This window comes from Etheostoma spectabile, chromosome 18, assembly GCF_008692095.1.
Source record: "Etheostoma spectabile isolate EspeVRDwgs_2016 chromosome 18, UIUC_Espe_1.0, whole genome shotgun sequence".
NCBI classification, from domain to species: domain Eukaryota; kingdom Metazoa; phylum Chordata; class Actinopteri; order Perciformes; family Percidae; genus Etheostoma; species Etheostoma spectabile.
The window spans coordinates 7239822-7267058 of NC_045750.1; the positions used below are offsets into that span (position 1 = coordinate 7239822).

The 27237-nt window shown below is 38.8% G+C and overlaps 1 protein-coding gene across 1 annotated transcript in view; it reads right to left on the reverse strand.

Moving 5' to 3' along the window:
* lama2 (laminin, alpha 2) overlaps nucleotides 1–27237 on the reverse strand; it is a 185763-nt gene that overhangs the window by 70181 nt on the left and 88345 nt on the right. The window contains exons 15-23 of the mRNA XM_032543629.1: nucleotides 25372–25584; nucleotides 24444–24552; nucleotides 22917–23032; nucleotides 19048–19175; nucleotides 15763–15849; nucleotides 10153–10364; nucleotides 3750–3856; nucleotides 2595–2867; nucleotides 1055–1235 (exon numbers count right to left, since the gene is read on the reverse strand). Of these exons, the coding sequence (XP_032399520.1) occupies nucleotides 1055–1235; nucleotides 2595–2867; nucleotides 3750–3856; nucleotides 10153–10364; nucleotides 15763–15849; nucleotides 19048–19175; nucleotides 22917–23032; nucleotides 24444–24552; nucleotides 25372–25584 (1426 nt within the window). The remainder of the gene's footprint in view (nucleotides 1–1054; nucleotides 1236–2594; nucleotides 2868–3749; nucleotides 3857–10152; nucleotides 10365–15762; nucleotides 15850–19047; nucleotides 19176–22916; nucleotides 23033–24443; nucleotides 24553–25371; nucleotides 25585–27237) is intronic.

Genomic DNA, 27237 nt, shown 5'->3' on the forward strand with positions numbered 1-27237 from the left:
CAATACTGTGTGCATGTCTACCAAACATTTGATTTTTGAGTTTCTTGAAACACACATTAACTACGTTCCCTGTAAAATGGACTAAATTTGATTCAAATGGTGTCTTCCTTAATAATTCTTCAAATATTATTATCAGTTGTTTTGCTTGTTCACCAATCAAGAGAATTAAGAAATCTATACATAATTTATTGGTCATCATTATTATTCTGTTTTCAACCTTCAAAGACAATTCTCTAATTTGTCTGTTCTTTATTGCTTCCCTATTTCCTTCTTTCTATCTTTAATTTGTTCCTTCCATCATCTAAATATATATTAATGTATTCTTTGTTTGATGTAGCTATAGCCTTTGCCAAGATGCATGTTTCATAACCCTAGGGGAAATTGCTAAACTATTTATAAAACACATCGTAATGTCAAAAATACATGATCATTTAGCAAGCCTGACTTTTATAAGATTTTGTGGCACTGATATTTCAAACTACAAGGTAATTGCTATAGGTTTTATTAGTAACAAACTGTATTATGTCCATGTGACACTGGAAAAGGAAGAAATGCCTACAACACCAAAGTACTTTATTTTTTTATTACAAAGCAGCACTTGTTTAAATTAAGCCGCCACTCACATTCATACAATCGTTTGCCATATTTTGTTATGTTTTATGACAAGATGTTTTTAGCTTTGCCCTGCTTGTGGGCAAAAAGATTTCGCTTCGCAATGCTGTAATTATAAAACTGACACCGTTGCTTGAATTAATGCACGTGCCCTTTTGAAATTACACAATAGATTTCTTAAATGGAATTTCTCTGCTGACAGTTTATGTAAACTTTAAATTACAAAGAAAGAAGAGCAAAGCAGCAGTTTAATAAAGACAGCGTCTTGTGATTGCTGCTTTGACTTCCATTGCAAATCACAGTATAAACAGAGGCCAAATCTAAATGCGTTGACTTTGTCAGGGTTTCGAGTGGATTGAGCTATACTTTTGTTAAGCTGATAACAAGGTTTGTCAACTGATTTTAAAGAAACCGTCCTCTCTACCCCACTTTCTGTACTTACGTGTGCAGCCTCCTTCCTGGAAGTTGAAGAATCCTTGTGAGCATCGATCACATTTGGGTCCGCTGACGCCCGGCTGACACCGACACTGACCGATTTCATCACAGTCAAACGACTTGGAACCGAACGAGTTACAGTGACACGGGGCACAGACTCCACCTGTGCTAATGCCGTAAGTCTGAGGCTGAAGAAACAGACAAAAAAAGGTTGTAAATGGAGTTAAGAATATGTAGTGACAAGTTGCAAACACACTCAAGCAACTTAGAGACAAGGCTATAATGAGATGCAACACTTATGTCTGAAGAGTGACTGAAAAAGAGAAGGGAACAATTTAGGGAATAAAGATTTTACGTGTGAAGAGATTCAACCTTTTCAAGATTTTAGGACCTGCTTACAGTATTATTCTGGGATAAAACAGGATAATGAAAAATGCCTCAACTGAATTTTTATTATTTGTAATTTGTATTCAGTTTAGAAGCTGACTAAAAACTGAATTGTGGCGCTGAAAGCTGTCTGACTGTCTAATAAAGGTCTCCTTGTGGCTGTTCTGAAAAAAAGAATAAAAAACAATGCCATGCATGTTGGTTCATCAGACTGGACCTAGACATTCATAAACTGTACCTAATTGAGTTAGGTACAGTTCCGCTAAAAATGTTAACAAAAAACAGCTTCCTGAATGCAGAATGTGGCGCCCTCAGAGAAAAATCATAAACATAATTTGCCTAAAACTAATGACATTTACAACATCAATTCAGCAACAAGAAACATCTTAACTCTTGTATTGTATTTGAGTCAAATTGACCCATTTCAAATTTTTACAAGAAGAAAAATGGTACAAGTTACATTTTTTTCTACCTGAAAATTAATGACCTTACCTTATTTTCTGTGATAAACATGTATTCCTGACTCAATTCAGAAAATCATTCTAGATATGACCACTTATATTTTTTCCATAGGGGATTTTTAACATGAATTATAACCTTATGACAAAAAATGAATCACACTTCTATTTTTAATTGTGTTCTAGTAGAGACTGATTGAATTCCCTAAACATATACAGTATGTTATCTCAATTGTTTAAAATTGAGGAACATTTCAGAATTGTTCTTAAAACCCTAAATAAGTCACGGGTCAATTTGACCCGAGGGACACGAGAGGGTCCCGAAAGGGAAGACAACACGGGTTAAAGGGTTAAGTAACCTGAAAGAGGGGACATTTTGTGTGTTTCCCTTGCCAATAATGCTAACAATCAAACATCATCTGGAACATCTTCAAACAGAAATGTCTTTCACAGAAAATCACTGAAAACAACTGTGTTAGTAAAACTCAATTTAGAACTCGTGACACACACCTCCCCTTCCATGCAATGTTTTAAATAAAATGGGTCATAAACCGTCACATCCACAAACCCGAAGAGTTTAATGCTTGATACAAATGCAAAATGTGTTTTAAAACCTGTCTTCAGCAACACAAACACCTACAATGTTTTTCACACCAAGTAAACACACCCATGCTAAAACACACCATGCAGCGTGTGTGTTACCCCTGTCTTAGGCCTGTACGCGCCCCTGGGACAACCCCCCGTGCGGGAGGACCCCCCCCATCTCTGCTGAACAGCTTCTATGGGAACATGTTCCACTGGCCTCCGGGTCTCCCGCCTCTCGTAACTTTGGCGACGCAGGTCACACTGTCGGCCCACAAAGCCGGGGCGACAGATGCAGCGGCCCTCAATGTCACAGCGCTGAGACATAGAGCCGTGAGGGCTGCAGCGACAGGGAATACAGTCCTGACGCTCAGCATCCCACCAACAGTTAGGCTGGACCAATCACATTGTAGGTGGGTAGAGGGGAACCAATGAGAATGAGTGAGCAGGACACATTAAAAAAAAAGAAGTACATGTAACTGAAAAGTACAAGTGAATAAAGTAAAAGTAGGAAAACACAACAAAAACTTGTCTCTTTTTATGAAGATGAAACATTGTTATTTATCATCATCAAAATCACTGTTATTATCACAATATTACTGTTAATCAAGAGTGAAACTTCTTTTTACACCTTTTTGCATGAAATATTAATATAATACTGCCTCTTCTTTGCCCTAAGAAACAATATATATGTGGCTTTACCTAACATGGCCTGATACCAGACATACATATACGTAACATTCAATTTCATATTAATGTTCACTATGTTGGTTTATGTATGCTCCAACCACCAAGGCATATTCCTTGTTAGTACTAACTTGGCATTAACACTTTTATTTGATTCTGATAACGGATTGGTTTCTGCTGGATACTGATGAGTAACAAGGACTTAGTGGTGTTTATGCAGTATGTCCTTAATTCCTTATATTTCCCCATTCATAGTACAACAATACTAGTATTGAATTAAAATGTGAAGGAACATAAATCAGCTTTTTACCTATTGGCAGACCACATTTGGTTAGCCAAAAAATAGATTTGATGTCGTAATGAAAAAAAATAAGGTATAATACCAAAAAGGCTTTGTCACATTAGATTGTAGTTGGGGTTAGAACACTGGAGACCACAAGTAGTCTACTGCACACATATAATATTCCAAGATTATAACAAGAAAAATAAGTACCACAAGGGGAAGTATATATGGAAAATAAATGAATAAAAAGTCTACACATATTGGCAATATCTATAAAGTTTATTGACATCTGTCAAAATACTTACTATGCACTCGTCACACTGTTGTCCGACTACATTTTTTCTGCACTGGCACAGTCCAGTCTCCTTATTGCAGACCTCAGATACAGAGCCATTAGTATGGCACTGGCAGGCTGCAGGAGAGGAGACAGCATATTTTACATCAATTATCAGTTCCTAATGGCAGAATTTCTACAAGAGTACATATAACACATATTGGTTTAACAATCACAAACACACATTGGTGTGTTTACTTCACACTACAGTCGGCTGAATAGGCTCAGATCCTGCTTAAGGTCTTCTTCAGGATTAGCTGCCGATGTGCATTTTTATGTCCTTCTGACTGCACTTTGGAGAAAATCTTCTCCTGCCCAAATAGATTCTTCAGTCTAGTGGGCTGAAAACGTTTTGCCAGATTATATTTTGTATATTAACGACACACCCAGTTTAAGTTTAAGCCTAAATGACAAAGCCAGGCTGCAACTGAGGACAACATCACATTTTCATTAATTTGTGAATGAAGATTTTGAAAATCTGGTGTTGTTGAGATTGCACATCTGCCCTCAGGAAAAAACAACAAAGTTTTGAGTCCTCCGTCCAGACAAAGCTGCAATCACCAAGATTGGGTGAACCGATTCTTCTCCTTCAATTACCCAAAACACAACAATAGAGAACATGAAACCTGACATATTGGATTATACCTATTGTAATTGGTCTTTAATTTAGAAGCAAATTAAAAACCTAGGGCTTTGAAAGCTGTCTGATAGTCTGAAAATCCATCCTTGAATATGCTAAGGAAAATGAAACATTGGACCCAGACATTCACAAACTGCCCCTTAAGCTACAATAAGACAATAATAAATCTTCTGACATGTTGCCAGATTAAAAAATAATAATTTGAATTAGTAGTTCATCTGAAATGAAAGAAATAGATCAGCTTCCTGAATGCAGAATGCAGCTACTGACATTCACAACACTGATTCAGCAACATCTAGATGTCATCAAGATATTTACGTCTTAAATGTGCACTGATGTGTAAATCTACACTTTGGCTAACAAAGAAAACTATTAACATTAAAAAAAAAACTGTTTAAGAGCCCCATAGTTCAAAGACGAAGATGCAATAAAATACATTGGAGAAAGCACCACTGGAATCTGACTTATTAAAGACAAAGCAGGTGCACTTGATGCATGGCTAGGCTAAATAGGAAGTAATTTAACAAATGAACCCTGTCATGGCTTATGGGTTAAGATGTTGACCATTAACTATCCATTTGTAGCATCTCTCTCTTTCTCCCTCATTTCCTATTTCTCCACTGTCAATAATTAAGGCTAAAAAAATTAAGTTTAACCACTTGGCTCTGACGAGTATGAAACGCAAGAGGATGCATCTGACACATGTGGCAGATCAACTATCCACATAAAAGGGAATAAATTCCCCTAAAAAGACAAAGTACACAAGACTAACACTTACTGAACCAGTCTTATCAATGTAAAAACAAAGCAGCTTATATTTTAGTTCATTCCCTTTCACAATGACAATAAATTCACTGAGCAACTGTGGCTCAGAAGGCAGGTCTTCCTTTAATCCCAAAGTTGGAGGTTCAATCCCCGACTCCTTCAGTCGCATATCAACGTGTGCTTGAGCAAGGCACTGAACCTAAAGTTGCTCCAAATGCTCAGACATTCACACACTGATAGCAGCTCAGCCACCACCTGTATATGAATGTGTGTGAATGGGTGAAAGAGAGGCAAATTGTAAAGCAGGTAACTATATAACGGTGCTATATAAATGCAGTCCATATACCATTCTGACTAGAACTTTATCAATCATAAGAAGCTTCTCATCTCTGCCTCGTACCTCATTTCTCTGGCTTTGAATTCCTTGCCTTTGCCATGTGCTTGCAGTTTTTATTCTTCCTGTCTGTGATACTTCAACTTTACTTAACTGGTTTAAATCCTTTGGGAAGGGGGGAAAAAGAGACACCCACACACGCCAATCAGCCCCTTAGATACACAATTAAAAGTTTTACATCACAGCTTCCATCTGGTGGATGGGCTGTTGGAAGCACACACACAAATATGCACAAAAAAACATACACATTTCTCAAGAAATAAGTAGCACACTTCACATCACATCGACACAAATCCGTACTATGCTTCGCCTGTTTTACCTCCTGCCATTTTCTTTACTGTTAGATGTAAAAGAGACAGAAGGACCGACCTGAGTGTGGGATGGGAAAGTGTGAGAGAGATGGGTACAACAGATGTCCCCACAAACAAACACACAGAAATGTGCAGAAGCACACATACGGTACACAACATTCATTGATTTCTGCTTTGCTCACGAATGCAGAGAAGCATGCATGTCCTCTCACACACACACACACATGCAGAAGTACAAACACACACACACGCACACAGAAGTACAAACACACGCGCCTGATAAAACATACAAGGAAACATGCCCATATACGTTCATCTCTATTTAACACACACTCTCTTACACACAATCTTCCCCCGAGCTTCGCCCTTCGGGGACCATCTGGACTCCGTTTTGTCAGATGCTACAATGCAAGCCTTGTTGTGGGATAAAATGTTGCTTTTTGTTGTGTGTGTTTTGTTCATTGCTGGCCTAGATGGTGAAGACAACATTTTTTTCAACTTGAAATACATTATGTTCTGTTTCCTTGCAATTTGTCTGTCGTATAAACAAACTGCAGGAGCAGCTATTCAGCATCTATTCTGCTTAATAGGCAATATAATGGTGTGTTGGTGAGAAGTCCAGGTGCTGTACAGTCTATTAGGTACATATAGTACTTGCACATACCAATAGCAAATTGAATCCCCAGTCTAACTAAACAATTGAACATAGGAGATAACATAGGCACAGGATAATTATTGCTAACTAAAATGCTAGTTAACATTAGTAATTAAACCTAAACAGGGGATGTAAGTCAAAACTGTCTGCGTGCTTCTCATGACAATACGGTGATTTGTCGACTATGCGACAGCAAGTCGCTTGGTTATGACACAATTGTTAGCCTATTTTTACAAAAACGCCTTCTACGGAGTCTTAACGTGAGATATAAGGTAATGGAGCATTTTATACATTGTTTTGTTTCTTTAGAAATTAAGAATAGACAACTTTAGTTTTTAAACGCTTCAGATGTAAAGTTATTTGCTGTCAAAGTGACGTCAAAATGAATGGGAGTCAATGGAATGCTAACGGCGGGTGAGTGCGTTGTAGCGTTAAAATGCCGCCATAGGAGCTACGCTTTGTGGAGGCCCGCTTACCTCTTGATTAAACCCCTTAAGCAGTTCCTGTATCTTGAGGGATACAGTCATTTGACAGGCTGTAGGGGGAGGAGCTATGGGGGAGGGGCATTATGTGATTGCACTTGATAAGAAACACTGATGGAATAATGGGTCATGTAATCAGGTCAAGTAACTTTTTGCCAACATGTCAAACATTTGTACGTATCAAAATGGCAGCATATGTGGAAAAAAAATCACTCAGCATGAGGTAAGTGTTGTTATATTTTTTTCGATTATTATATTTTAGAGTGATTTTGTTTAAAAAAAATGTTTTTTAAGGATACTTTTTAAATGACCTTTTCACACCTTTTATAATCCGGCATTGAATGTGTGTTTCCTGGGAGATACATTGCCCATATAAGGGTATGAAACAGGGCTGATCACTCACATATATGCTTATGTTTTGAGGCCTGTTCTCTACATATATTCAATAAGATAAAGGTGTGAAATATTGAACACTGTATTATTGATGAATATGCTATTGTACACACGTTTTCAGGAAATTTCTGTCAGCAGTTTCTACAGCACAATAGAGAGAGAGGTGAAGTCTATAGGTTTGCCACCTGATGGTTCATCAGATTTAGAGGACGGAAGTGAGGAAGTTGAGGAAGATAAGCTAAAACAGACACAAAATGTTACATTTACATCCCACTTGGTCAATTCATCTTGGGAGAAAAAGTTTATTTTTTCAATTTGTTTCTAATTTTTTTTTCAGTAAAGAATGTAGCTAATTAATTGTTTTTAAAGTTGGCACATGAACTTTAAAAAAGGATACAATTTAAAATGTAAACCCTAAATTAATTTAATTTTAATCTGTTTATTGAATGGGGAAATTACAATTTACACTCTGTGTCCACACTTTTGTTAGTTATCACACACAGTCCTGAACTACACACACACACGCTCAGGATCTGTACATGCACTAATGGAGAGATGTCAGAGTGAGTGGGCTGCCAGCCGAACCAGTGCCCTGAGCGGTTGGGGGGGTGCAGTGCCTTGCTCAAGAGCACCTGGCAGTGCCCAGGAGGTGAAGTGGCATCTCTTCAGCTACCAATCCACACTCCGTACTTTTTTTGGTCCATACGGGGACTTGAACCAGTGACCCTCCAGTTCCCAACCCAACTCCCTACGGACCGAGCTACTGCCACCCCAATACATTAGCAATGTATCTCGAGAGATACAGAGTGTAAGTCATATTTTGAAAAAAACATGAACTTGTATCCTTTTAGTCTATATATATTATACATTAAAAATAGCATTTCATTAATTTTCCATCATATCTATCTATGCTTCCCCCTTTGGTGTATCTTCTCAGTATGGTAAAATTAAAACTGTTTCTCAAGGAAGTATAAATTATACTATTGAAATACTACATTTCCACTTTGTTCCAGTGATTGGACAAATGACAATGCAATTCACACATCGTAACAACAACTTGGAAACCACTTTTCCCCATGTGAGAAATGGTCAGAGGAATTCATTGTCTTGAATCTATTACTCAAACAAATTGCTTTGTGGTCAAGTTTGCTTGCAAAATCAAACCATTTTCCATCGCCCAACTGAATTCAACTGAACCACTAATAGGGGGAGACAAAAAAATGGCTGCAGCAAAAATGTTCCGCAGATGGGAACTTTGACATCAAAAGAAAAGTAAAGGATTTTTAAAGTCTAATTGTGCACAAATGGACTCGGCCTGAACTCCCCTGCTCCACTCAATAAAATTCATTAAGACTGGGAGCGAGAGCGAGAACGAGCCAAAGGCAGAGAGAGATAGACTGACAGAAGCAGAGAGAGAGTGAGAGAGAGAGAGAGTTGTGTTTTAATAATTCCTGGTGGTCATTCATACAGGATCAATAACAACCCCCCGACTCCAAGACACAAGCAGCCGATCAGCACTGTAGGAGACCAATAGATCAGGCTGATTAATCAATAACCATTTAGCTGGGTGGAGAGGGGAAACAACTACAGAACAATGAACTATCAAATACACATTAATACCCCGTGAGCCTGTCTACCTGCCTGTCTGTCTCTTACCAAGGTGTCTCTCTGTTACTCTGTCTTTCTGCCTGCCTCGCTGCCAGGGCCACTGTTTTTGTCAACAACACAGGTTTTAAGGAAGATCTTCACAAACAAGCGCCATCTGTACAGCACGTCTGTATTCACTGACATCTCTCTCTTGCTCTCTTGTTCAGTCTATACCACCTTTTTTTATAGGTATAGTTAAAAAAAAAAAAAAAATCCCACTCTTGAACACAGCTGGCAGTCAGTGAGCTGCTCCGACATCACACCTCCTACTAGCATAGCTGCTTGCCGATGTGACGCATGCACACAAACACACACGCAAGCACACACACACACACACACACACACACACACACCAGATGGTGTATCTTCTCAGTGTTTTAGTATAAGGATTACAGGTATCATTTAGCTAAAATTTCGTTCCATAGAGGAAAGACTACTGTTCAATGACTGTTCAATAACGGCCCTGGTGAGACAATGCTGCAATATTGGCTCTTGTTTTCATGATTCCTTTTAAAAGTAGATTATGTTTTCCCTCTTGAAGTTCTTATGTTCAGAATTTTTTTCTCTGATTCCAGCATCTTTAAAAGATTTCGGATGTCATGCGGTTCAAGAAAATGTCAAGACACACTGGTTTGATCAATATGTTGCTTTTACCCAATTAATTCTCAGTGTCCCAGGGTTGGCCTGAGTGGGATGGAGGGTAGTAGACTACATCGTCTTATTTGACAATGCCACCACAAGTCGCCAAAGTAAAACATTTTAAAATCTTACAAAAAGGGGCTTTAAAGTCAGTATGTTGATACAATGTCTGATTTGTCAACTAATCGAACTTTAAAGAAGATTATGACAGTGATACCAAAAACTAATATACAGTAGTAAAAAACTGTATTTTTGGAATTTGCAACAAGGTCATATCATACTGGACTTTAACTACATGTAAGTTTGGCTGAAGTGGACAGCAATGCATACAGCATCCGGGGAGCAACTTGGGCTTCAGTGTCTTGCTAAAGGATCCTTGTGGTTGAGGGCTCTTCCTCTGAGCCACAGCCACATCATTTTTATGCCTCTTGTTAGTCAGTTTACTTACACTGGCAGTTTTTTGCTGTGATGGCATCTCCGTAGTAGCCGTCAGCACAACTTTCGCAAGACGCGCCACCATAACCTTGACGACAGCGCAGACACTGGCCTGTGATTGGATCACAGCTCCCAGATATGGATAGGTCAAGGTTTCCGTTGCAATCGCAGGGCTGGCAGGATCCCCCTGATACACTGGGCTGGCCGTAGTATCCATTAGAACATCTAGGAGGCAGCGGAGGGACACAGAAACAGTGTGATCACGCTGTTTGGTATTGGATGTACTGTAAACATGTTCTGGTACCTTGGTAAAAGTGTTAATCAGTTAATAAAAAGAGGATATTTTGAAACAATTTGGAGGTTCTAGAATTTATCTGGCATCAAAAATTGCATAAGCATATGAACACATATAGGTAACATGCTACATAAACACCTTTCCCCAGGACACTTTTTTATTTATTTTTAAGTGTCTCCCCTTTCTACAAGCAAAGACTTAAGCCATCAGTATAACCTGAAAATGTTTATAATCACTTAACATTGATCACCATCCTAACTGGCTTTTATGTTGTAGCAACAAAAATGTCACCCTGTCATTCTCTTTCTCAGAACACAATTTTAGTTTGGTTCAGTTCTGCATCAGATCTTATTGAAAGAGTGGGTATTAATATCTCTGGGGAAAAACTGTTTTACTCTGCTTTCATGTAGTAAATAATACTTGAAAAGGTCTGCAAGAAAATATGCAGTGGCTCACTTCATCTGATTTTCTATCAGACAACTACAGTACATAGCAAACAACTCTCAGATTCAAGCAGGGAAGTAGCTTCAAGTTTGTATAACAGGAACACACTCATCTCCAAATACAATATCACCAATGACAGCAGGACTCATCCCACAAAAGCTGGTATCCATACTTCCAATCACAAAAATAACAAGCAATAAAGTTCATCTCGCAGAGTCCATGGGAATCATCAGCATTGTTACGGGTGTGTCTTTGACCAAGTAGACTGTCCAGCTAAAGGCTGTTGTGTGATTTATATTAAACCCACACTCACATCCAATGCACAACACACACACACACACACACACACACACACATGCAGACAGACAGAAACTCATAGATACACACAAAAGTACTGGAGGGCAACAGAGCCAAATGAAACATCAACAGATATAAAATGAAAGTAAAAATAAAAAAGGTTTACCAAAGATTTAAAAAAAAAATGGAGATCTCATTTCTTCAGGCAATCAGTTCCAAAACAGGGTGCAGCTGACTCTCCAGGTTTAAAACATATACTCATATAGCTGAATAAACCTGGAGCAAAAAAAGCTCTAAATGCTACTCCTGATAATAACACAAAGTCAATGTGATGCAATAAAATCCATGTCTTTTAGAGGTTATTCCCATCTGTTTATACAGATATATTTTATCTGTAAAAATGTATGATTGAAGTCTTTGTGGTGTCAGTGGGAGGCAAATATTTAAGTGAACATAATTGGGATAAAAAAAAAAAAAAAAAAATACTTTTATGTTGTCAAGTCCTTTGTGTTCAGTGAGAAAAAAATAAGTGAAAGAAAACGGCAACACAAATTAAAAAATGGTTGACAGCACCCTCGAACAAGGACAAGGACACATGCATGTGAACTTTCATGCTATTCCAAGATTTTCATTTTTTGCTTTTCAGGCTCTTTCGGTTTGATTAATAATAAGAGTAAGCCAGGATGGTGCGAGATATATTAAACGGAGAGTGGTGCGCCGTGTCAAGAGCCACTGAAACCAAATAAAACAGGCCTAAGCTGAAATAAAGCTCTACAGGCTAAAAAAAAGGGGGATTGAGATGAAAGAAGAGAGAGAGAGAGAGAGAGAGAGAGAGAGAGAGAGGGAGAAAGCAAGAGAGAGAGAGAGTCAACAGAGGAGAGGCAAGAGAAGGAGATGGAGAATCAATAGAGGAGAGGAGAGAGAGGGAGATGGAGAGGGGGGAAAGGTCTTCACATTGAAAAGAGAATTGAATTTAGAGAGGAGGGAAAAGAAAGGACAGAGAGAGAGAGAAAGAGTCAAGAGCAGCCAGCCATTATTACCACTGACCCTCCTTGGTACTCAATAGAACTGGTTTATTAGCTTCTGTGTGTGTGTGCATGTTGCGGAAGTGTGTGTGTGTGTGTGTGTGTGGTGTGTGTGTGTGTGTGTGTGTGTGTGTGTGTGTGTGTGTGTGTGTGTGTGTGCGTGTGTTGTGTGTGCGTGCGTGTGTGTGTGTGTGTGTGTTGCTAGTACATTCCTCTATCAAGTGGAGAATTGTACTGGCAGCAATCTCACCTCTTGATAGGAGAAAAGAGGGGCAAGAAGTGTGTGTTTGTACTTTGTTTTATACGCTAGATTAATTCTCGCTTTTGGGGGTTTTATTGGCATCCTATTTTATCACATACTGTCAGCATGTGTGTGTAGTTACTTGGACTTTAAATCTCAATAGTTGTAAAGAACAATTGTGAAATTCAGTCAGGGAGTGGAGCTCTGGAAGTATCAGCACTTTTCTCATAAAACAGCTATTTCAAATTTCTGTCTCTTTCCTTTTTCTATATATAAACTGTATTTATATAACTGTATATATAGTGAAGTCCTTAACATTAAAAAGTAACTACCTACCTGGGGTTGCCAACATGCAAAAATGTATAGTAGAGCTTTAATTTTCATGAAACCGATTTAATAATATCATTATCTGACTATGAGCAATGGGTCACTACTCGTGTCCTTAATTCATCAGAAAGTCATTCTACTCAACTTGAGGTCTGAATGGAAGTATGTAAACCTTTATACTATTTGGCTTTACGTTGGTCCAGGTCTTACTGTTGTTTTCATTCAAATTCAATTTGTTGAGATTAATATTAAAAAATGTAACATGCCTCATTTTCATCACATAGCCTGTGAACAGCTAGATGGTGTTGAGTCACCAAAATCAATGTGTAAAATCTGAAATACCTTTACAGACCAATAAGATCTGGATATACTGGCAAACCCTCGGTAGCACTAAATAGCAGCTCACAACTCAAAGTGTTTTGGTGTACTTTTTGGAAGGCAGTCGCATTAAACAGCTTTCAGCTAAATTCTAAATGGCTGTTTATAGTAAGGAAATTGAAAAGCAGAATCACTTAGCAGCAAGTGGAGAGTCTATTAGTATAAGGGGAATAGAGTAGCTTATTTACTAAAAGCCCATAATACAGACAAATTGGCACATTAAAAATTAATTACCACTAAGAACAACAATGGCACTGTAGATAATGAAGTGAAATGGCAGGTATTGCATAGCAGGTATAAATTAGACTAACAGAACAAGAAACTGCTGATTACCTTTTTAATACTGTCATTAGTTATAAAATATAGTTTCACATTGTCAGCTTCTTTGTGATATGAGTCAGCAACAGTCTTTTTTTCTTTCTCCTTTTTCAAACCTTTACATATACATTTGGCACACAATCTCCCCAAAACAAACTTCACTTTAGAAAAAAGTCGCAATGATGAAGCCTCCTGATCATTATTGGAATAAAACACACATTCTCACTCATGGATGGACATGGGAGGACTTCGGGAACAGAGTTGGAGCAGTCAACATGTACTGTCTGGGCCCTCCGTCAACACAAGACCATATTGGTAATTGGCTGGGTTGTACAGTGTGGATGCCTTTTGGTGACGGACAAAGTTTAAAAATGGACTGACGAGTCTTTCCCGCGGCAAATGATGTGTATAAAAAGACTAAAAGGCTGATGGAGAGATTCTGCTGTGGACAGCGTGGCGAGGCATGCAGACTATGCAATGCAGCGAGCTGAGGGCCCTGTAAGCCCTGTGGCCACAAGAAGCTCTCTTTCAACTACCAACACACGGCACAGGCCTGGATAAAGTGGAACCTATTTAAAGCACAATGTTTCATCCTTGAGATTAAAATTGTTATAATAATTAGCAATGTAGATACCCACCTAACACGGAATGGAAATTAAAGTTGTAACCACCGTGAGAAAGCATTTTCAGTTGCTGTCAACAAGGAAAATTGATACCATGCAGAGGAAACAATGCACAATCTACAGAAATTCAGTGACAGAAAATGGAAGGATGAACACACAGTAGGAGATATAGGATCCAGTGCCTTCGATGCCAACCACAGGAAAATCAAGCCAATACTATAAAGAGAGATACAGTATGGGTCCCGCAAATGAGCAGGCTATAAGAGGAGCAGTTATTTTAAATTGTGGGTTGGGAGCACAAGGACTTGTTTCTGAGTCACGACCAGATCTAGTGTGATAAAGTCATTGTCATTGTATCTATTGTTAAGGTAGCCTAACATCATCGTACTCAGACTCTAGTCAGAATCTGATTCTGATACCACTCCACTGGGCTGTGATTATGGGACGTGTTTCAACCGAACCAGGAAAGAAAATGCCTCTGCACTCAATTGGACAGACCTACAACCAATCAGAGCAATGTGACGTATGTTGAGCGACACATAGTTGTCAACAGAACTCAACTGCTAGCTACCACTTATGTTAGCTACTAGCCGATAGCCCTGGCAGTTTGGAAAACACTGATGACGTTACATCCACGTTAAAGGTTTTACAGCATACATCCCTCGGATGTATCATAAGATAATACCATGAATGTATTAATAGAACACATGGTGAATTACAACCATCGGCTATATCCATTATTACAGCTACAGGACCTCGGGAGAACTGTCATATGGGCCCGTGCAGTGCAGGGCGACATGGGCGGGCACTGTTAACCATAGTCTTCATAAATCGACCGGAGTTTAAAATTACAACACAAAGAAAACGAAATGTATGCTAACGAACATCCTGCTGGAAAGAGGTAAATACGGGAGAATTTCCGACGGCAATGGAGCAATCCCGGAAGGGGGACGTCGTTGATATAGACTGAGTACTAACTGATAAATTCAGCAGTGGACGGTTTCAGTTCAATTCAAAAAAGTTATATTTACTCAGTCTGCATCTCCACATGACAGTATAGCCTGTTTTAACAAGACTAGCATCCAGAGAGACTTCTCATTAGTTCTGGCTTGGTAAAGAAGCTCACAGCTAATGGAACAAGAATGCCACTCAGCTATTAAATGGGCTGTGGACAGAATGCTAGATGGACAATGAGACATAGAGCACTCACAAAATGGTTAATGAGCAGCAGTTTCTGTAGTCATTTGGAAATGGCTGACTACAGACCTGAATTTTTTTCCCCAAAACATTTTTTAAGAACAATAACAATAACACTGTCTTTATTAGCACCCCTATTCGTATTAGAAATTAGAAATTAAATAAGAAGACATTTTTGTTCTGATGCCGCAATTAGGTCATGAAACATGCTTTGTATGTAATGGGCCAAAGTGTTATTTAAATACTGCTAAACTTTCAACACAGATTAGAAATTTAGATTTTTGGATGTATACATTTCTAGGTTTTGATAAACCAAGATGAAGTGAGTAATTTCCAGCTCTGGATTTAGTAATAACGAGCTTAGCTACACAAGCCAGTAAATAAAACATAACGGCATGAAGTTTAAGCAAGATTGTGTTTCTATCGGTGTGTTTTTCAGTGTGAAACCCTCCGTTTTGTCTGTGTGTGTGTGTGTTACCTGTCACATCGTGGTCCTGTGTATCCAGGCTGGCACTGGTCGCATAGCAACTCCCCTTCTTCACCTAGGTGGCAGGTGGGGCTGAAACTGTTGTAGTTGCCAGAATGTTGATGATGTTGTTGTTTTTGTTGAAGTTGTTGATAAATTCGGGACCGTTGACCCAGTGTGGAGAGAGGGAGGAAGAAGAGGAGGAAGATGAGAGGACAGAGGCGAGTTAAGGCCATTGTTTGTCTCCTTACACACACACACACACTTGTGTCCCTACTTTCACTCTCCACTCCTCACTTTTACACTTTGTAAGACACACACTTAATTTCCTCTCTCCCTCACACTCACATGTCCGTACTTCCACACACTCCTAAATTTGAAAACACTCTTCCTCTCTATGATCTGTAACCCAAAGGAACTGAGAGCGAGAGAAAAAGACTAGAACGATAGCCAAGTACCCCGGTTTTGTCACCCTCCCACTTCCATAAACTATAGATAGTTCTGCCGGCTCGGGTTCCAGGCCCCAGACTGACTCACTGGCTGACTGACTGGCTCGCTAACTGCAAGCTGGCTCATTTATTTGCGAGTAAGCTTGTTTGGCCAGTAGACATTATCAACAAAAAACTTTGAAATGACAATTGTATAAAAGGGGTTATATTTGTACATACATCTAGGTGTTATATAAAACCAGCTATAATCATCATGGGCACTGGTTCAGTCAACGTGTTGTAGTAGTACCTTTTCTTAATTTAAAAGCTTTTTTGGGGAAAGTATGGGACTGACGAACAAGGATTAATTGTGCAAATTTCAAGTGACTCAAACTCAAACTACAAAATTAGTTTGTTATGTTGCTGTAGCGCCACCTATACATAACATCAGGCATCATACAATTTTGAGGATTATGCACAGGTGACTTGTGCACACACATGTCTAACCATTTGGGAGGTTGTCAATGGGTGTGTCTTAGTTTGTTTAAGCATTTGTACACTACCGTTTGGAATTGTCTGCCACAAAAGCTTGACAGTCAGATAGCTGATTCTGCATATGAATGGTCTTTAATGCTTTTAGGTTGTGGAAATTCCTCCCTTGAAGTAGATGTTATTTTGTATGAAGGATTAGCAAATAAAAGTTGTGTTTTGTACATGGAGAAGAAAACACTGTACAATTGTTCAACCAGACTGAGCAAGAAACACTTTTGAGCGACAATAAGAAAAGAAAATATAAAAAACAATAGTGAAAGAAACTGGAAGCTTAGCATCAAAATGTGAACAGATTCCTGTTTCAGTGTCAAGTGCACAAAAAACTGGAATTAACAGGCAAGCAGCTTTAGCAATGCTATTCTTAAATCTTCATAATAGAAATAGCAGTTTAGTCTAGTGTTAGCACTGTTGGCATTGGATCAGCGATATCTGCTGAACACACTATGAATGAAACCTCACAGGTTAAACCTATTCAATCTAACCACTGAGTAGACTGCAGAGGTAATTCTGTGAAGATACAAATTAAATAAGACCTTTATGGATAGATAATTGACCATGGGTTTTTAAGTAAATTTCCCTAAGAATATGTTAGTTTTAGATCTAACTGAAAAGAACAAACATCCTTGGTGTAAATAAAGAGGAACAGCCCTCCAGAGCTAAACTGTTTTCTACTAATCCCCTGTAAATCGCCACCCGTCTTCCCGGACGTCACTTCATCAGATGTCAGTAAGAGCCTAAACATTACGGCCAACTGGAACAGTCCGACTGGGTGGCTGGCTATTTGAGTGATTGGCTTCAGTAAACATAAGGGACTAGATATCTATTTTTAGGGGCTGAAAGGCGTGGCACTTTCAAGCTATTATTACTGCAGGGGGTTTATGGGGAGGTAGGGGAAGGAGGTGAGAGACAGAGAGAGTATGCATCTTTCTTTAGCTCGGAGAGTTTTGGACATGACGTGTCATGACGGCATGAAGATTCTCAGCTGCTGCCCCATGTGTGTGTGTATGTGTGGGTGTGTGTGTGTGTGTGTGTGTGTGTGTGTGTGTGTGTGTGTGTGTGTGTGTGGTTGTGTGTGTGTGTGTGTGTGTGTGCGCACGCGTGTTTCCGTCCATGCTGTTGACATCTCTGCACCAAACACAAAATATCTCTCTCATGATTTGGAGAAACTGCATATCAATAATATCAAGAATGGCAAATGGACGTAAATACCCAATTTACCAATATATGCAGTTCGTACATATGACAATGATCTTTTGTGCAAAAAGTTTCAATAAGAAAGCCTTGCAAAACACCAACAGTTGGTTTCAGTTGACAATCCCAGCCTCTAATGGCACAGTTCCAAAGAGGTCAACAGTGTGGTTCCAGAAGTAAAAAAATACCAATCATATTCTGCATAAGGATTTTGTTAATTAGCCATAATGTCTTAACCACCCAAGGTACACCTACCACAAGCTACAAGATTGTAAAACAAGGGTTTATGCCCCTGTGCCCCTGTATTTCCCAGTGTGGGATTAATAAAGTGTATCTTATTTCGTTTAATTTACCATTATTATCATTAGTTTATCAGGATGGGACTACAGGCTCTGCATAAGATACATAGAACATAACAGCAAAAGGGGGCAGTATTAACAGGACTTCTGCTTGGCACAAGTGGACCAAGATACAATGCATCTTTATATAAAAGCTGCTTGAGACCATCCCCGTACATAAAGGGCCTGCATGCTTCCTAAATGAACCATCAGGTGAGAGGCCTAATCCCATGCCTCCCAACTTGACTGCTTCTATGACAAACAGTCGATCGCTGTTTTTTTAAATTACATTTTTAGCAGCTACTTCCTGTAACTTGAACAACCATGATTTGAGACTCTAAAGCAGGCACAGCATGAGAGAACCTGTACAATAAAAGATTTTAAATACCTTCATTACTGGTGGGAGGTTTGAGTTTTCTACTGTGTTAAGTTTTCTAGCCACAGTTGTGTGGATTCTGCTGACGGTGATGACATTTCCACTCACTGGGGTGATCTTTTGACACTAACTGTATATTGATGCTTCTTCCTGTGGTGATGATATTTCTATTCATGTCACTACAATTATATTCCTAGCCACAGTGATGAAGCTTTTGTGGTGATAACGTTTGGAGACAAAAACAAATGTTGGAATGTCAGGAGAGGAGAGCATTATGAAGAGACGGGTCAAAAAAGAGAGAACAGGGGCCACAGGGTGAGAGATGCACTGTGGGGTCAGCAGTGATAAATTGAAGCGTCTAATTAAATTGTGTCGTCATGGCGTCATTAACTCCAGTGGTTTCAGAACCTACTTGTTATTAGGAAGATTGAGCGGGCAGGCGCAGGGCTGACAGTCTGCAGGTGACCCACGGGTGGCGTTGCCATAGAAACCGGGTAGGCAGGTATCACAGAAGGGGCCGGTAGTGTGGTGGGAGCAGTCCTGGAGCAGACACACAGGTTAAAGTTTGATTATATCAGGAAAACAAATAAACCACCATCTGATCAGTTAACTTGATTGTCATGGGAAGATCTTAAGCAGATTCTACATTGATGAAATACTCAACACGCCATTGGGTTGATATTGTCTTCAATCATGCTATAGGCATGAAAACAATAAGATACCATTAGATGTGCTTGACTACTTTTTAAATGACATTTTCTTTAAGGCAGTGAAGGGATCTTTCTTTCTCTTTTAACACATTGCAAAGTGTTTTGAAAAACCTACTGTTTACTTTGTTTACTCTGCATCATCTCTGGTGTAAAATGCTAAACAACTACATCGAATTTTACTGAATGAAAGTTAATCTGGAGTTAATACCAAGGGTAGAATGCATGTTAAGACCGTGGAAAAAAATAAAAACCAAAGAGCTAACAAAAGACTTGCACTATTTTAGAGTAATTACTGGTGGTGTCATACTTTGCTTCAAGAGATTTAAGACTGAAAAAGGTAGAAACTAATGGACTCAATGGTTAGGGCACTTCAGTTAAAAAAAGAGCAGACACTGGTTGACACATTTGTAGAACAACAAAACTGTTATTAAATAAAGCTGCCTGTCACATCAAATCATTGTCAAGCAGACAACAGCAGGAGGAACAATCTCGACGAGGTCAAGGTTAATGATATGGTTCAAGATTAGCATCCCATTTTGTTGCCATAGTAACCAAGCACATAGGATTCACAGTTTACTACAACAACAACACTTGGTACAATAATGTCCCAGTATGGATGAGTACTTGGGCTCCTAAGGGTGCAGTTATTCACATTCAGCCCAGTTCACCATGCAGGGTTTGTAGTTCACTACAGTTCACAATTTAAAAGAAATGTTGACTTCAAAGAAATAATAGTTGATAGTTTTCCCACAAAATTGCAAAATGTACATCTCTGAATGATTTAGATTTATTTTTATTATTATTTGTTAAACGTTATTATCAGCATTATTATTATTCTTTCTTCTGTGACTGTTTTATTTTTGGTTTTGTCACTCCGACTAGGTCAGCTGGAAATCACAGGTGCATAATAACTACCACCAACATTTAATCTAGTGGGAATCTGGCCTCTTTGTGACTCGTCTGTATCCTCGACGTTCCACGTCCGGGATTGCTCCGTTGCCAGCGGAAATTCCGCCGGATTTAACTCATTTAGTCTGGATTTCCGTTACCTAGGGCTTTCTTTGTGTTGTAATTTTAAACTCCGGTCGATTTATGAGGACTATGGTTAATCTTTTCTCAGATCTCTGCATAAATCGAGTCTTAAAACAAGTTCCTTGCCGAGGCTATTTTGCAGAAGCACTGCTGATGTGCACGGCACTTAGCACCGCCCAACATGATTGCGATTGGTTTGAAGGAACACCAATAAACCAGAGCATATTTTTCTCCTATGCCAGAATGATTTGTGCCCTAGCCAGACTTTCCTCGGCAGTGCTGTGGAGGAAGGTCTGGCAATGTGAGACTAGTTTGTGACCAACTAGTAAAACACTAGAAAATAAAACCAACAAAATGAAATTGTGTTCCTCCCACTGGGGAAATCACGTTGTCTGTTCTTTTCGGGCCAAGAAATCCCTGTTTGTTGTGTCCAGCTACAACAGTTGCAATTTCATGTAGCTACTCTGTGTATGCATGTTTGTGTGTGTGTGGGTGTGGGTGTGTGTATATGTCAGTTATCTTTCCAACAATTTCCTTTTCAGGTCAAATGTCTCTTCACTGCTGAAACCCACCCTGACACATACACACTTTGTGAACCTATAGGACCCTGGCATCATTCAGTCATTCAACTGTAGCCAGAAACCACAGTCCCCAGGGAAGGAGTGTGTGTCCATCTGGCTGTCTGCCTGTCACTGTGAATGAACATATAAGTGTGTGTGTGTGTGTTGTGTGAGAGAGAGAGAGAGAGAGAGAGATTGAACCTGCTTGTCTGTCTTTGTCTAGAGTGTGTGTTCTCCCTCTGACATATCCCAGCATCCTCCTCATCTATAATGGAACATAACATGATAATACAAAACCCACAGCTCTATGTGTGTGTGTGTACTAGTGCGTGCGTGCGTGCACACTGGTGAGGATGTGTATTTTGTTTGATGCTAACTGACAGCTTAAGCCTAAGGCAGTGGGTAGACTGGGGAGTGACGGTGTGTGTGTGCAGAGGCACATGAGCAGGTTGGCATGTATTTGTCTTCCCAGTATACTAAAATGTGCATTTGTGGAGATGAATTTTAGGTGCTTTGGTTGTGTTCGTTGTAGTGTTTCTATCTGCAGTTCCACTAATGGCCACTAGATGGTAAGAACATTGGGCATTATCATAGATAGTTAAAGAAATGGACCAACAGATCCCATTGCTCTTGACGGAGACTAGTGAAGTCTATTAGAAGCTCTTTTCTGGTGAGTGCTGAGCGTTACTGCGCAGCCGCTGACTGAGCTTAATGACGTAGATGTGACGTGAGCAACCTGTCTGAAAGTTGTAAGTCTTCTGGTAGCTGTGCCAAGAGAAATCTCAATCATTCCCAATTTTGCAGAGACGGAGAGCGTAGGTATGTGTTATGAGATAACATAGACACAGGCTAATTATTGCCACTAAAATGCTAGTTAACATTTTTTCTTAGGAACACAATGTACGCAAGAGCCCTCTTACGCACAATTGAGAGCTGACATGTTTGTGCAAAATAACTACTTATTATGTTCTAATTTAAAATATATTTCTCTCCTTTATAATTTTATAACCAATTATTTTCATTGTTTTACACATAGTTTTATGTTATAAATTCACACTATACTTACACTTCTGCTCATTTGTAAAGCATTTTGAATTTCCATTTTGTATGAATTATGCTAGGACTATGTACTTCATCAGTTCTGCGCTCTTCTCCGGATACAGCGATCACTGCAGGAGTAATTTGCATTCCATGCATCGGCTTAATTTGCTGCTTTGTATCCACTGCTGACACTTCTAAATATAAAGTTTCACTTTTCACTAACTGTTTGCAGCAGTACCTCCACTTGAGAATTACTAAAGTTTTTCTTTCTTTTGGAGTTGTTGCCTCCACCGTCTTCACCACATCTTTTTGACATTTCCTGCCATCTCGCTTCCTCAGAATATCTGGTTAGCGCTCGTTTGCACGCTCATTGACAGTACTACTTTTTTCTACAGTTTATGAGATGGACTCTCAACTACAAATTCAGCAATATACAGAACGTGAGCAACCTAAAGGCTCCCAACAAATTAATTTAACCTCTCTGAATTACTCATCTAAAGAAAAAATCAATGCTGTGAGCAAGTTGACTGTTAAAACATGAATAAAAATGTCAGCTAACTTACTCATGACAGACAGGTTACTTGATATCACACCTTAATTATGATAAATTAGGAGAGCTTTGTGAGTTAAAAGGGAAATTACAGTGACTAATGTGTTGAGTACAATCACAATGCAGGCAATATTTTGTCTAAAAATACAATGCTGTAACTTGACATATTGCATTTCTCAAAATGTATTGTTAAATTATTTTCTTCCACTTTGCTATGATTTTTTGACATTCTGTAAATATCAAAAGTGCTAAAGCCTTTCCATAAAGCTTTTTACATAACTTTGAAAATAGTAAAGCAGAGTAAATCCCTTCAGTGGGATTTGAGCACTAAATAAACTAAATGATCAGACAGAAACACGTTTTCTAATAAACTTATTGATGATCTTACCAGGCAGTGTCCTGTGATGTCATGGCATTGTGTAGCGTGTCCATGGCATTGACAAGCTTCACATACACCGTTATAGAGATTCCCGTTAACCCTCCGAAATCCAGGAATACATGCCTGAAACACACACACACACACACAAGCTAACAGAAGCTAATGAAACAGTTCTAAGTTTGTGTGATTATTTGTTTGGTCATTATGTCCGTCTTTCAGTTTGAGTTTAAAAGACGTGATGGTATGTACAGGTGCATGTGTGTCTGTATTTCAAGACTAAAGAAAACAGTAAGTCAGCTGCATTCTGGAACTAGACACTGATTTGACGTTCAGTTTAGCTTAAGAGGCTTTAAAAGAAAACAGGATGATCCTTTCATCAATCATGTAATGCAACATACTGATGTTCTTTGGATGTTAAAATGTAGCTTATTTGCAAGAAAATGTCACAAACATCCTGCTGACACTGCTTGTGTACAACAGGTTTATATTAACAAAAAGCCATTGGCTGGTTCCCTCCCCTGTTATCTATCATGGATAACCCTGACCACCCTCTCCGCCCCACATTGGTGCCCAACAGAGAAGCAGCTTCTCAAAGAGGTTCAGACAGTTTAAATGTCGCACGGACCGCTACAGGAAATCATTCCTACCACAGACGTCATCCCTGGTGCTAGATGAGACTCTGAGACACCACCATATTACAATAAGGAAAACCGGCATGTTTGGGTTTTTTCCCTTTTTTGCATGTAAATAACTTAAAATTTGAAACTTTTTTTTTTTTTTTGTTTTTTTTATATTTAAAATTGTTTTATATTTTTTTTTTTTGTTATTTTTTTATTATTATTATTTTTTTTTTCATGTATTTTGTAGGTATGAAATTTTTTTGGTGGTTCTGTAAAAAATGTTTTTCCCCATTTTTTTGGGGATCAATAAATTTCTATCTATTAATCTACTATCTATCTAAAAACTATCTATCTATACTTTTTAAAAATTTTAAAAAAAAAAAAAAATTTTGGAAAAAATTTGTTAAGTACAAAATACTTTTTAAATTTACCATTGCTTTAAGTTTTTATATTTTTTTTTTCCCCAAAAGAAGGGACTGAAAACCCCCCCCCCACTTGTTTTGTTGAGGTCAATAAATTAAATTTAGGACTGTCAAATTGGATGCTATGTCCGGGGGGAATAAAAAAACCTGTCATTCTGGGGGGCGGCCGGGGTAAGAAAATTTTAGAAAAAAAATATGGGGATAAAATTTGCCAAATTAAAAGTTTAACCATTAAAACAGCAAAGTCTTATTAAAAATACTTGACTACATAATGCAATGTTACAAGCCCTACAAGACATCTATTTGATGTCATCTGTAAAAGAAAACACTAATATGCTAAAAACTAGTAAAACTTTGTATGCTGACATTCAAAATATCTTAGTTGCACTTTTATGTGACTTTATAGTATTTTTAATGCAGTCCTTTTTTCCCAAACTTTTTTTTTTAGATGTCAGCATTGGGGGAAAAATTTCGAGGGGTGTCTTGTTTTTCCTCACAGGGGGTTTCCCAAAATATCCCCGGAGGACAAGAGCAGCTTTTTACAGTGTGCTCCCTTCTCTCCCCGGCCGAGGGGGGGCTACCGCTTGAGAATAGGGAATTTAAAAGGGTCACCAGACACACGCACACGCACACAAAGAAAAATTTTAAACATAAGGGTAAGTAGTCTCTGGGTTTTCAGTTTTAAAACCACTTCCTATAAAAGGGGTATTTGGCGTGATCTTTTAAACATTTTAAAATTCTGACTTGAGTTCATCTCTCAGGGAGGTTTTATGCACAAAAAAGGGAAAAAAGGTATTATTAAAAGTTCCTAATAAAATAATACTTTTTAGTGACAAATCAAAAAAGTAATGTCCGGTTTGATAGACGATCAGTGAGGGCACCCTTACACACACAAAAGATATATATCAAATAAAAATTTTTGGGTATTGTTGGTTTTTTAAAGGGAAAAACAAATATGAACAAAAAGATTCAAAAATATTTAACACAAACTCCGGGCACTTTTACCCGCATAGTTTTTCCAATAAAGCAACGTTTAAGGTTTTTTTAAAACCCTAAACCTTTTTTTGGTGTTTTGATGACTTTTTGGGCCCCCCAAACCATTTCTGGAGTCTCTCTTTCATGGGTGGGCCAAGCGGAGAAAGGGGAGGTATCCTTGCCCCTTATGACCTCATAAGGAGCAAGATTCTAGATCGGTCCATCTGAGCTTTCATTTTCTCAAAGACAGAGCAGGATACTCAGGGCTCGGTTTACACCTAATCACCGTTTCTAGCCACTGGGGACCATAGGCAGGCTGGGGGAACGCATATTAGTGTTAAGCTAAAGTGTGTGTGTGTGTGTGTGTGTGTGTGTGTGTGTGTGTGTGTGTGTGTGTGGTGTGTGGTGTGTGTGTGTGGTGTGTGTGTGTGTGTGTGTGAATGTGTACCTGTACACAGCGCTGGGTTCTGTGCTATAAGAGGCCCGCACCATCACACGGGTCACATTGGCCAACACAGACAGGAAATCCCTTCGGCTAATCGGCTGTGCGCTCTCTGAAACCAGAAAGTTCTCTGGAAGGAGAGCAATGCGATTGGTGCTTGGCGAGGACGGGTACACTGGCTGGCCAAACCTTTTGTCAATAATCTTGATCCCGCTTCCCTGGCAGAGAAAGAAGAAAAACATTTCTTAATTTTTTAATTTGTAATTTGTGTTTTTATTTTTTCCTTGTTTGTTGCAGTTAACCTGTAATTCCGTAAATGTAGACAGTGAATGTTCGCCTAATACAGTATGACACCTCTTTCAGAAAGGACTATGATATTCAACTAATCTGGGGGGGAAAAAAAGAGGTAGAGTGAATGATGTGTCATTAGGTAATGAGCTACCGTTTATATTGACATTTTGAATGGACTGAATGCAAAGTGAACTGAGCCCGGGCCTGGTATCTGACTATCTCTTGTTGAGGACAGATCAATGGCATGTAGCTGCTAACGCAGAGTGACAACTACTGATGGAGGCAGGGAGAAAGAGAGCTTACCATGCCAATAAACCATTAAATAAAAACTAATTGAAAAAGAGGAGATGGAGGGATGGATAAAGAGACGGAATGCAGTAGCAGGGCAGAGAGATGCAGCGATAAAGACGGAAAAGAAAGAGAGAGACAAGGAAAAGAGGTAGATTGAAAAGAAAAACGACAAAGTGACCTCAAAGAAAATTGGTTTCATTCAGTCTTTGAAAGAGAGGCCTTTACTCTCTATCATTTATTGCCTTTCACTTCTATATATCCCACCTCAATAATCAACTGAAGGATCAGGGTCACACTTTCATATAATTGTTTTATTGGGAAGAAATACCTTGAAAAAAACAAAACCAACAGCAAGGCGTAAGTCCACCTGTGGAGCCTGGCTCCAAGCCCATTTGTTCCTTCAAATATAGATCCCAAATATATAGTTCATGTAGTTATTTAAAAGGACAAGGTAAACTTCAACAGCAGCTGGGAACTGAGATTTCAGCAAACATTTCTAACTAAGGAGTAATGCTGCGTTCCAGGCCACCCGTAACTTGTGTTTTCACAACCTTCTACCCGTGAAAGTGCCCTGGAACGGCAGTCAAACTCGTAACTTAGTACCCGTGAACTCATTTCATTAAAAACAATGCAAATATGATTGTGTACTACTACAAGTTATGTTTATTAAATGAAGCCCAAAATATGTCACCAACTAGAAATAGTTAATATCAGCTAACACTAGCTAACGTCAACGTAAATTATGTCTGGAACGCAGCATAAAAGTACATTATTTGTTGGGGACTATTTTCCGCTGCAGACTAATACACATTCATTGAGAATCACTGAGCTAGAGCATATAAAGCTTTGGCAACACAGACAAAACATGTTAGTAGGATCAAGTTAATGTTGGTTTTGGTCCTTTTGTGTAAATCAATAGGGTAAGAACTTTTTATCATCCAAGAAATATTGATTAAAACCTGACAGTGAATCTATTGGAAACAAATCAACATCAAGTTTTTATAAGTTGGTTTAAGCAAAACAAGAAACTCCAGATGCGGTACATTGGCAGTTGTTATTGCTGTCATGAAAGGCTTGGTATTTTAACTCTGCTGATACAGCGCTGATAAAGTGGACGGGGTTGAAAGAAAGACATTGAAATCAACAAAGCCATACAGACAAACAAAGACAGAGAGATTATTGTCTATTCAGATCCTACATACTTACAACCAAGGCTCCTTCCCGCGCTTCACGCAACAAACAATATCACAACTTGATGCAGATATGCAGAGTAAACAGTGAGGGGGGTG